Source organism: Geotrypetes seraphini, chromosome 17 (assembly GCF_902459505.1).
Source record: "Geotrypetes seraphini chromosome 17, aGeoSer1.1, whole genome shotgun sequence".
NCBI classification, from domain to species: domain Eukaryota; kingdom Metazoa; phylum Chordata; class Amphibia; order Gymnophiona; family Dermophiidae; genus Geotrypetes; species Geotrypetes seraphini.
The window spans coordinates 22,500,069-22,512,583 of NC_047100.1; the positions used below are offsets into that span (position 1 = coordinate 22,500,069).

The 12,515-nt window shown below is 44.5% G+C and overlaps 1 protein-coding gene across 10 annotated transcripts in view; it reads right to left on the reverse strand.

Moving 5' to 3' along the window:
* ADAMTS9 (ADAM metallopeptidase with thrombospondin type 1 motif 9) overlaps positions 1–12,515 on the reverse strand; it is a 385,044-nt gene that overhangs the window by 72,995 nt on the left and 299,534 nt on the right. For all 10 annotated transcript variants that reach the window (XM_033926508.1, XM_033926507.1, XM_033926504.1 and 7 more), the window contains 3 exons: positions 9,267–9,557; positions 8,797–8,958; positions 5,911–6,087 (listed from right to left, as the gene is read on the reverse strand). In XM_033926508.1, coding sequence (XP_033782399.1) covers positions 5,911–6,087; positions 8,797–8,958; positions 9,267–9,557 — 630 coding nt within the window. The remainder of the gene's footprint in view (positions 1–5,910; positions 6,088–8,796; positions 8,959–9,266; positions 9,558–12,515) is intronic.

Below are 12,515 nucleotides of genomic sequence, written 5' to 3' on the forward strand. Positions count from 1 at the left end.
GAAAGACATGGGGGAAGCCACTGCTTGCCCTGGATCGATAGCATGGAATGTTGCTACTCCTTGGGTTTTGGCCAGGTACTAGGGATCTGGATTGGCCACCGTGAGAACGGACTACTGGGCTTGATGGACCATTGGTCTGACCCAGTAGGGCTATTCTTATGTTCTTACATGAGTCAAGAATAGAACAATCAAGCCATTGTAACATCACTGATGAGGTTGGCTCTGAGGCATTATGACATCACTATCTCAGCTCTGGAACGTTGCTCTCATTGGGGTTCCGGACTCTTGCTTATTCTGAGATAACAAAATGTTGCTACTCCTTGGGTTTTGGCCACCATGAGAACGGGCTACTGGGCTTGATGGACCATTGGTCTGACCCAGTAGGGCTATTCTTGTGTTCTTAAACCTGACTTAAGAGCAGCCCACGATGATAATTGCTCCCCCCCCCCCAAGTTGAAAATCCATACAAGAACAACAAAATATTGTTCATGGTTGAGCACACAAGTTTTCATTATTCAGTTCCACAAATGTAAATCTATGTTAAGCTAAGAGATCAATCACAGAATAGTTTATAAACTTGATGTGAAAAAGATCTGCAATAATTGGCTAAGATTTTGCACCATGGAAAATATGTTAATAATCCTTCATAGGCTAATGGTACTTATGACACAACAACAACAACAAAAATCACATTTAGCTGTCTGTTTTACTATTCCAGTTGTATCCACGAGAGATATTTGCATACAATCAAGGTGGTAAGCATTCAAAGTTCTCTCATTCATATTCATAAGCAATATCCTGAAAATCTGACTTGCTGGTGACCCTCAATGACTGGGAGTGAAGACAAAAAGCTCTGTTTGGGCATTGAGGACCCGATATTCAGGAGATCCTCTTGGTAAATATCAGCCCTGACTGGCCAACAAAAAAGTGGACAGATCAGAGGTGGTACAGGGATGCTGTTGGGGAAGAGCTGGCTAGTAATATTCAGTGCTGGCGCATTGCATAGCTAATGTGGGTAAGTTCAGCTGCTTAGTAATGTGGGTGCTCAAAAAACTATAAAAATCCTTCCCAGGCTCTCTGATCCCTCCTTCTAACCCCTCCTCCTCAAAACAGCAGGCCCCTTCCAATCTCTCTCCCCATGACATGACTCCCCCACTTGGTCCCCTTCCTCCCTAGCCCGCCACCACCATAGGCCCTCATGGGTCTACCTGCCATCTCCAGTGCGGGACGTTGAGAACAGAAGTGAACCCCGCCTCACTCCTGCCCCTAGTGGCAGCTTCCACAAAATGAATGCAGTGACCTCTCAGAGAAAGCATCCTCGTACTGCAATAGCAGGAGAGGTCACAGCAGCCATTTTGTGGAAGTTGTCACTAGGGGCAGGAGAAAGTGAGTTTGCTCCTGCCGCCACTCGACACCTGGGATGCCAGATAGGCCTGGGGAGGTCCCTATGGTGATGGCAGGCCAGGCAGGTGGAGTTGTTGTGGGTGGAAGAGGATCAAATGGAGGTTGTTGAAAATCAGAAGGGGTTTTGAAGGGCCTGGGAAGGATTTTTAAAATTATATGGGTCCTAGTCAATATTCAGGTATATTCAGTGGTATATTCAGTGCAGGGTGCCTACCATATGGCCTGGCACTGAATATCCAGGCTAAAGTAGCGACACGGTCAGCACCTCTGGTTGAATATTGACCACTGGATTTCTTCTAATCACATCAAATGCTTGATTACATTGAGGGTGAAACATCTGCACCATCCTTTTCTCCAATTCTCCAAGATGCTCTGAAGAAATAAAGCTACCAGGGACACCTGGCAGCCACAGGCCACTAGCAGTGGTTCCTCACATGCTGCTGGTGATTGATCTGAAGCCTTCCCTCTGACACATTGTTTTGCTTCAGAGAGAAGACTTCCAGGTAGAGAATGACACAGGGACAGAATTTGTCTCCGTTAACCATGGGAAACCATCCTCATATCATTCTTGAAGGAGAGAGGGAAGAATCAGAGTATCTAATGGGCACAACTGCTCTGACCTTCAAGCCTTGCATTAAAGGACTGAGGTTGAGATAGAAACTAAAGAATGACATGGATGGTTTCCACGATTATCTGCGGGGAACAAATTTTGCCCTTGTCTCATTCTCTACCCAGGTCAGCTGCGCGTGTAGGAACCACTGCCACGGGCCTGAAGTAGAGAGGCTGCACAGGCTGAGGGGTGGAATGGAGGTAAAGAGAGATGCCGCACGGGCTGCGGGTGGGAAGGGAGGGAAAGAGAGATGCCTGCCCATTTTGGGCTCAGGCCCGCCCCAAACTGACTGTCTTGCTACGCCACTGAATCTCAGTGAGTAGTTTGGGGAGAAAGCAGTTACATTGTGTGTCTAGCTATGCTTTAAGTCTTTCACTTAAGTCTTCACAGCACCAAACTTCCTTTCAGCTGGAAAAATGCAATCTAACAGTACCTTATGAAAGAGTCCCTATGATCACTCCTGGGAAAGAAGAAGCATGACATAAATACCATCCAGCAATTCTGCGGTCACACGCCGGGATCACCGAGGCAGGACCAAGAAACATTAAGTGACTGTTCAACCAATGTTACTGGAAGAAACCATGACTTGGGAACTTATATATATATAATCAATATCAATATATACAACATTTCTTTTCTTTATAAAGTGCTGAAACTCCAATACACACACACATATATATATATATATATGTATGGAATGAGGTTTGGCACAATTATATGCAAGTTGAGCTTGACATACTATATGTTCATTAATCTTTATAAAATCTCATAAATTCCAAAGCTGATATAAAAAAAATTACCAAGCACCTTCTAGCACATTTAAAAACGTTTCTGTGAATGAGGGGTAATCTAGCACCAGAAATTTCCCATCCTCTAAGTATGTTACTTAAGTATACAATATGTAGCATACAGCTCACCGTAATATTAAACAAAGACTTGATTATAAGCTGTTGCACTTATAGCTTCTTTCTAAAGCAGTGTCTCGCAAACTTTGTTTCCGCCCTGGCACACTAAACTCGGGCCCACGTCTGGAGGGCCTCTGTGCATGCGTGATGTCATCATGTCGATGCCTGTGCATGCCAGATGCGGGCCCTAAGCTTGAGGGCTTCCAAAACCTAGACTGCCGGGTTTCGGAAATCCTTCTATCTGCTAACCCCGAAATTATTACACTGGGGAGGGGGAGGGAAGCAGTGGAGCACAGGCTGACACACGTACAGGACGTCTTTCACGGCACACCTGGAAATCTCGTCGCAGCAGCACGTGGTCTTGCGATTCACTGCTCTAAAGCGCCAGACAACATTTTAAGTTGGAAAAATACTGGCGGGGTATGGTTTTGAAAGCAACCCAGTCCTTCAGGCCCTCCCCAAACCATCTGGTTTCAAGTTATCTGCAATGATCGCATACCCATATAGTAACTCATACTATACTTATGTTAAGATATTCATTGTAGACAGGAAAGAGTAGAACTCACTCTAAATATATTATCAAAAGTCCACTCTCTTCCGGAGGCTGACAGGTAACGGAAAACCAAAGCAAGAAAACAACAAACAAAACAGGAGGAGAAAAAGACCTCAGTTAAAGCCCTGAAGGACTGGGAAATGCTAAGACTCAAATGCACACATCGGAGCAAGCATATTAAGCGATTCCATAACAGTCAGAGGTTTTGTTTCTTGCTCTTTTCCGTTACCTCTCAGCCTCCAGAAGAGAGTGGGCTTTTGATAATATATTCACTGTAAACGTCATCCCCCAAATTCTATAAATGGCGCTCAAATTTTGGCACCCACAATTGGGCGTGGATCCCGGATCGGTGCCCACAATAATTATGGACACCAATCATTTAATTATTGGATTGAACGAGCACTGTATTGGCACTAATTATGATTTGGACCCCTGTCTGGCTACACATCGTTCTGTAACACTGGGCATCTAAATAGGATCGCGCAGAAATCAAAAGGTGGCTCGGCCATGGAGAATGGGCGGGTCACGGGCGTTGGCAAAAGATGCGTGCAGTGTTAACAGAATAGCAAAGATCCGCACCCAATTTGCACGGCGGTATTTGTACCAGGTTTCAGCAGTGGCCTTTCTAGAATATCGGCATCAAATTTGGGGCGCCATTTACAGAAGAGACTGAAAAGTGAAACCTCCTGTAGCTCCCCCACTCGCCAGGCTTCAGTGTGGCCTACATTATTGCCCCAGCTTTAGTTATTTATTGAGGGCAGGATGGGTGGAGGGGGGGGGGGGCAGAGCAAAGGGTGGAGAGTGGGGGTTGTTGGGTGATGAGTTTTGTCTTTCCAAAAGTTGACAACTCTTCCTACCCTAGAACAAGAAACTGGAGGCAGCATTTCCCTCACAGCCTTCCATCTCCCACACTCCGCCCTTGCTGCCATAACATCTCCACAGATCACTGAAGGAAGAAAAAGGAAATCTGGATCATCATCATTATGGAGACAGAAGGGACCTAGTATGAAGTCCATGGCCTTTTTTGGGGCCATAGAGAGAAGAGATGGGGCAGTGGGGCATGAAAAGATAAGAGTGGGGTGGGATTGGATCGTGGAATGGCAAGAGAGCAGGAAGGGAGACAAAAGGAGTACCGAGGATGGGGCTTGAGGGGACAGGAGAACTGATGGTGGTAAGAGGGTCAGGGCAGCACAGAAAGAAAGAGGGGAGTCTGGTGGGGAGAGAAAGGGGAGTTCAGGGCACAAGAAGGGAAGAGTGAAGGGATGGATAGGAAGGGGAGTGTGGAGTGGGGTCAGGCAGTGGCATTGTCTGGGGGGGGGGGGCAGTCCAGCACCCCTCCTCCTCTCCACTCCCTTTTACTTCGTCCCACTCCTCCCCTCGCCTCTTCCCTCCCCCATACCTCTAATTGTTCACTGCCGCAGCAGCAACGTCAACGTGTTCCTCATGACCGTGTCAGCTCCCCCTCTGATGTCACTTCTGGGCGCCATGCATAGGTAGTGATGTCGGAGGAAGAGCCACCGGAGTCACGAGGATCATGTTGAAGTGGGGGTATGGGGGAAGGGAAGGAGCACCTATCACTCTCGCTATGCCTCTGGGGTCAGGATAGAAAGACAATGGTAGAGGAACAGGAAAGGAAGAGAAGGTAGCGGGGGTGATAGGTAAAGGAAGAAAGAGGAGGTAAGTGGACTGCAGATGAGACAGGGGAAGGTGGGTGGAGGGAATGGAGACAAAAGTCTTGGGAAGAGCAACGTATAGAAGAAGGAGAGGAAAAAGCTGTTGAGTAGAGTTTATAGAAGCGAAAAGGACTGGGAAAGGATAGGAGTGGGATATTGATGGGTGTCACCGAGTTCCTCTCTTTTTACTGGGAGTGGGAACTGTTACCTTGTGTTCTTGCTGGAGTGGGAGGTATGGTTTTGGAGCTGCCAAGTCTCTCTTGTGGTTTTTTTTGTGAGGCTATCGAGTGGCTGTTGAGCCCCATTTCCCTTTCTCCCCCACGGCATTCTGGTTCCTTGTTTTTGGACCTTATTAGGGAGCCATATTTTGATGCCTTTTTTTAAACCTTAATTTAAGGGACTCTGACTCAAAAGGCCAATTTAGGAGCTCCATTATTCAGTACTTATACGATCCTTTCATCGTCCATCTTTTTCGTTTCACTTCACAAACATAAAATTTTGACATTTCCTGTATGATCAGTTCACTTGTTTGACATCTAATGCCAGTTTCTTTGCATACAATATAAATAATTTTAATGAAATGCGGTGTTCCTTACCACAAGAAAAACCTGACAACCTCCGATTCGAAAGGGTTTCTCCCATTCTGTACTTATGGAGAACTTTCACTGCAAATAGATTGTGAATTCTGTACAGACAGCACCTGGGCTCTGAGCATATGAACACTGCACAATCTAGCGTCATAGACATAAATATTTATGATCGTACCGAGCTCCAAGGGCCTGTGCGCCAGCTGGTGTCTGGATGGCACTTCTGCATGTTGCACTGCTCACGGTCTGGAGGTCTGTCTAGAACTTCACAGCTTACATCGTTCAGTCTTTCGCCATGTGGACGCTGGCACACGACAAGTCTTGTTCTAGTTCCTCCATCACAAATTTTGGTGCACTAGACAAAAGTGCCAAAATGCGGCAGCAGTGTTACAATCGTAGAAATCTATATTCAGCGAGCAAAGTGATCTGGATAAAGTGAACTAGGCATCTTTGTCCCAGTGGCATAACCATGAAAGGGCGTTGAGGCCTAGTCTCCCTCACCTTCGGTTTGAGCCCCCTCTGTTTTAATGGCTGACAGGGCAGAGGCGTAGTAAGGGTGAGAGGCGCCCAGGGCGGTGGTGCCCTGCCCACATCCCCACCTCCATACTCTCCTTCCCTTCCCCCCACCTGCCACGTGCGTGTCGCTTCCCCATACCTCTGTAATGTTCCTGCTGCGAGTAGCAACCTCCAAGCTGCTGTAGCACCAGTGTCGGCTCTTCCTCTGATGTCACTTCCTTAGCACGGGTCCAGGAAGTGATGTCGGAAGAAGAGCCGATGCTGGAGCGACAGCAGCTTGGGCCAGTAACGTTACAGAGGTAGGGGGAAGGGAAGCAGCATACACGCATGGCGGAGGGGGGAATGAGGATGAGTGCCTGCTCTCTCACCAATGCGATGCCCAAGGCGGATCGCCCCCACACCCCTATTACTATGCCACCGCAGACAGAGATGCCAAATTCCACCAGCCAAAGATGTCTTGCGTGAATCCAACCCGTGCAGTCTGAACAGCACTTAAGATAGCAGGAACACTTTGGTTGCCAATGCCAGTAGGAGTGCCAATGTTGGCAGCAGAAATGCGCGACTTGAGTGTGACTCTGGCAGCACAGGCAGGATTCAGGCAAGAGACTTCTTCAGCTTGACATTCTTGCCAGCAAAGGTATACCATAGTATTTTGGCATTGGCGAGGGGGGGAAGAGAGAGGGAAAGAGGCATTGGTGGAATGAGGCATTATGACATCACAATCTGTGCTCTGGAATGTTGCTACTCTTTGGGTTTCTGCCATGTACTTGGGACCTGGGTTGGCCACTGTTGGAAAAAGGATGCTGGGCTTGATGGACCTTCAGTCTGTCCCAGTATGGCAGCTCTTATGTTCTTATGTGAGCCAAGTATAGGACAATCAAGCCATTGTGACATCACTGATGAATTTGGCTCTTAGGCACTGATGGAATGAGTCATTATGACATCACAATCTCAGCTCTGGAATGTTGCTACTATTTGGGTTTCTGCCAGGTACTTGGGACCTGGGTTGACCACTGTTGGAAACAGGGCTTGATGGACCGTCAGTCTGTCCTTCTAAGAGTTTTGGACAACTAATGCTTGGCCCAATGCTCCCACGTGCCACCTTACAGGGACTGGAATTTAATAGATTCTGTGTGGAGCCCTTCAACCACGACTCAATGACCCCTCCCCTCCTTATACCCAACAAATCATCAAACTCCATGAAGACCCCTCCCATGATCTACCAAGGAATTCCCTGTTTTTAGTAGCCGAAACAGAATATTGCTAGGGATCAGCTGGTGACATTCTGAACCAACAGGACAGAATTTTCTTCACACTTCTACCTCTAACCCTCTGTTGTAGTTCCTTCCTATTTCTCCTAATGTAAACTGCGTCGAGCTCTACGAACGTGGAGATGATGCGGTATACAAACCTAAGGATTAGATTAGATTAGATTAGAAGTAACTGGGGATCACTTACAACCCAGCCAGTATAAACCAAGGAAACCTTCTAGTAGGTCATGGGAGGGCTGTGAGATTATGTCTTGGAATCTGGAGGTACAGGGTCTTGACTGGGGAGAGGGTTGTATCTGACCCCCTTTAATAAAATTTCTTGGAAGTAAAATAATAATGCAACTTGTGAGGTTGATTGCAAGTTGCATTTCGCATACCAGGGGAGTTACTAACATGTGGTACTGAGTTACTGAATCCAAGGGGGCATTCAGAGAAAGTGAAAGGGGAGAGGTTTAGAACAAACGCCAAGAAGTTCTTTTTCACACAGAGGGTGGTGGATACATGGAACGCGCTACCGGAGGATGTGATAAGCAGGAGCACGCTACAGGGCTTCAAGAAGCTTTGGATAGGTACTTGGAGGACAAAGGGATTGAAGGGTACAGATAAGAGTAGAGGTAGATTATAGGGACAGGATTAGAGGTAAGTTATAAAATTAGTCAGGGACCACTGTTCAGGCAATAGGCCTGATGGGCCGCTGCGGGAGCGGACCGCTGGGCAAAATGGACCTATGGTCTGCCTCAGCGGAGGCAACTCTTATGTTTTTATGGTCACTTCAGATATCTTTTGGCCACTTATGCCTGTTTTTACATCATCTAAGTCACAACGTATAAGTTCCGTCCAAGAAGATTATCCCTGCAGGACGACTAAGCCCACATCTCGCCCTAACCACTCCTCCAGAAAAGCCCCTTTTAGATCCCGCGCACAGCAGCATTCAGAGGCCTGGATACATCCAAACAATAGGTTTGATTATTAGCACTTGGACGACCTGTCTTTTAGTGCTGACTTGGGTGGGTTTTTAGACGGGTTTAAGTTTCGATTATCAGCCCCATCACATATAACATCATTCTTTAATTAGACCAAAATTTTAAAAGCAGAAAACATCTCTATATGGTAACGACACTTAGAAGACGAATACAAAAGAATACATATGACCTATATAAAGTAAATGTGGAGAAGTTAATATATTTCTGAAGAGTCACAATGTGACAATGAAATCATTTTAATGGGTATCGGTAAAACGTCTTTCTTCTTCATGATCGACATTCATTAGCTCTTACCTCTCCCCAGTTCCCATAAACCCATTGAGGACAGGGACCAGATTCGCAGGATCTTTGCTCAGCAGGTTTTGATCCCTGGTCACAGTTGCTTGCAGGATAACCATTCTCATCTTGGCACACTACAGCCCGGCGTTGGAAGCCACCGGCACACGTACTGGAACACTGAAAAAAATGAGTCTGTCAGACCCATGTTTCAACTCATTTTTCAATTCAAGGTAGGCTAGAAATCCTTGCAGAGCTAGCTTATCGCAGCTGCATTGCCCCAGCACAAATTCTAGCCCCAGGAACTATTAAAGCAAAAGTAATTTTCTCGCAAAGACTAAACACATCAAATTAAGAAGCCTTTGGTAAGAGAAAATATAGTAGCTACTGTTACTGTTTAAAATTAGATTTGAAGACTCATATAACAAAAAACATAGTCAAGGAAACGCAGAAGGTATAGAGAGGTATCTACTTATAGAATTACTTACTGCTCCCCATGGTCCGGTTCTCCACTGGTTGCCATTTGATGCTTGAGTCTGGCCCACATTTCGGTCTAAAACGCCTGCTGTTGGACTAAATCGCACTCGATCCACGTGTGGGAAAGGATGGACTGGATTGGCATAATCATGGTTAGGGTACCGACAAGGAGACATTAAGCACACCTGCTCAGTTGCCGGGATGTCGTCTGGGTCACATTTGCTTCTATCGACAAGCTGACCGCTGTAATCTAGGCAGACCGCTTGTCGAGTTGCCTTACCTTGACCACAAGTCACTGAACACTGTAGCAGATATTGAAAAATGAAACAGTTCCATAAGAAACCTTTAAAAAACAAAACCCAGTCATTTGCAAAGACCTACATCAAAATATGGTTCTGACCATTGTTAATCTCAGAAATTCAAGAACATAACACAAGTCCGTCAAAACTACTATCCTGTCTCCAAAAGCCAGCTCACAAGTACTTGGAAGATCCCATAAAGTCGATCTATTTTCGAAAGCTCATTACCGGTGATAAGTTATGGCTTTCCCAAGTCTACTCTTTTGAATCCCATTATGTTAGTCACCTCAACCATGCCCTCCAGCCACAGATTTCACATCTTATTGGGTGCTGCATGAAAAAATACTTTCTATCATTTATTTCAGTATTCAGCCCATCTTCCCCAAAAATTGTCCAGGGGAGATTATAAAGCAAGAATGCATAACATCATGAATGAAAAAAAAAGAAAAAGCTCAAACAAAGCATTACAAAATCAGAAGATATACATTAATAACATAAAATAAATAATAAGTGTTTCTTAAAACTCAACTTAGTGTAAAAACCTATAAATCATGATAGTCTAATGGTTAAACAGGAACGTGTTTATAACTTGTCTAAACTGCATTAGGTCATCAACTGACCTGTAAGCTAAAGGAATTTTATTCCACAATAAACGTAATCAAACAGGAACCTGAAAATGCTCTCACCTTCGTCAACTGTAATGCTTCCTACATGGCCAAGTCAACAAATGCGAAATGGCAATTTTGCAAGCAATTACCTGGGACATTAGTCTGATAGATTTTAAAAGTAAACACCAACTTTAAAGAGATTTGTTTCACGATGGGGAGTCCATGCAAGAACATAAAAACTGACGACGTATGGTGGTATAATTATCCACGTAGGCTACCATAAAGGCGTTATATTTTACCACTAACTTATGCTACTGTAGTAAAGTTCCATTTTATGCAATAAGACCTAGGGATTGATTTACGAAGCTGTGTTAGGTGCTAATATGCACCTAATGCAGCAAATTACATTACATTACAGATTTCTATTCTGCCGTTACCTTTCGGTTCAAAGCGGATTACAAAAAGAGTTATGGAAGAAGGGTTACAACGTTAGATCAGAGAAGGTTTCCAATAGAGGGAAAAGTAGGATCTGGGGTTAGGGAGGGGATGGTAAGAGGGGGGTTAAACTTTATCATGGTAGTAAGCTTTATTAAGGGATTTCTTGAAGAGTATAGTTTTTATTTCCTTTCTGAACATCTTGTAGTCTGGGGTTGTTGTCAATAGGTTGGAGACTTGGTTGTCTATCTTCGCTGCCTGAGTGGCCAGCAGTCCGTTTTATAGTTTTTTTCCGTTTTACTTTTTTGATTGGGGGGGTAAGTGAATGGGGTGTGTGTTTTTCTATGCCTGGTAGAGGTGGTTTGGATGAGGCGGTCGTTTAGGTAGGTTGGGCTGTCTCCATTTATAGTTTTAAATAGTATACAGTAGAATTTAAATTGTATTCTTTCCTGGATTGGAAGCCAATGAGAATTGCTGAATGCCTCAGTAATGTGATAAATATATATATGTGACTAGGGTATAGACTTGAAAGAGAGGGTCAGTAGAGTGGCAGTATAATTACAATTATACTTAAGAGGGTCAGTAGACTTAAAAGGGTGGGTCAATAGTGTGGGCAGACTTGATGGGCTGTAGCCTTTATCTGCCGTCATCTTTCTATGTTTCTATGTTTATTACGCATTGAAGGTGTACTATTAAAATGGTTCAGATTTTACTTAATAGGCCGTACATTTTGGGTGTACGATGGTGTTAAGACTTCAAGAGAGGCTTCAGTGGGAACGAGGGCCGGGTTTCATAAGAATGGTTTTCAGCTGTTTTCATTTATGAGCACCTGCAATTTTAATACTTTGGTCTATGGCTGCCGTTAGTAAGACCAAGAAGCCTCCTGTTGAAAATCTCAGATAAGTTGATCTTCTGTATATTTATTTTACATCTATGGCTAGTGCAAAATATTATCCAACAACAGGAGGACATGGGACAGTAAAGGGGCAACCATAGTTTAGTGATTTCACTGAACAGATTTGGTTGTAGGGTCTGAGCACTTTACTTCTTTATTTATGTAAATTTATTTAAATTATTTAAAGCTGTGATATTAGAGAATTATCCTGAATCATCACAGAATACTCAATGGTAACTCCTCAGATTATTGTGTTAACATTAGTGCCCGGCCATTATTGAAATAAATAGAAAACTGGAGGATTTATGACAGCAGTTAAAAATGGCCTTTTGCACACGTGAAAGACCGCAGCTTAGTAATGGGACCCCCTAGTTACTAATAACTGGAATTAACAGTAAAAGAATACATCTTAATGGCAGCCCTCGCGATACGTTGGACCAGCATTCATCAGTAAGCTCACTGCAGCACTTTGAACACGTTTTCAATCTGGTTGGCAGTTTCATACAGCGCCCTCTTAGTTCAGTGTTTTATGAAAGGTAAAACGACCAGCTCTTATTTCATTGTTCCACCCGCTGATTATTTTATAAGCTATCATATCGCCTCTCCGCCACCTCTTTTCCAAGCTGGAAAGCCCTAACCTGTTCAGACTTTCTTCATAAGGAAAGTGCTCCTTCCCTTTCTACTTTTTATTGCCCTTCTCCGAATCCTATCTTGTTCCGCTCTATCTCTTCTGAAATAGGGTGGCCAGACCTACGTAATAATTACTTCACGCCATGGATCTATATAGAGGCATAATGGTGTACTCGGTTTTCAGTTTCGCTCTTCGTTCCTTTTCAAGAAACCTCGGCATTCTGTCTGTTGCGTTTCTGGCAGCTGCAGTATTCTCAGCCAGAAATTTCAATGTACGAGTATTATCCATAATGACTTCCCCTTTGGTGAGAAAGGAGGAATCTTTTCAAAATTGCAAAAGACATTTAAAAGCACTTTTTTTTTTTTTAAACTGGCCTTTTTAAATTGACGGGA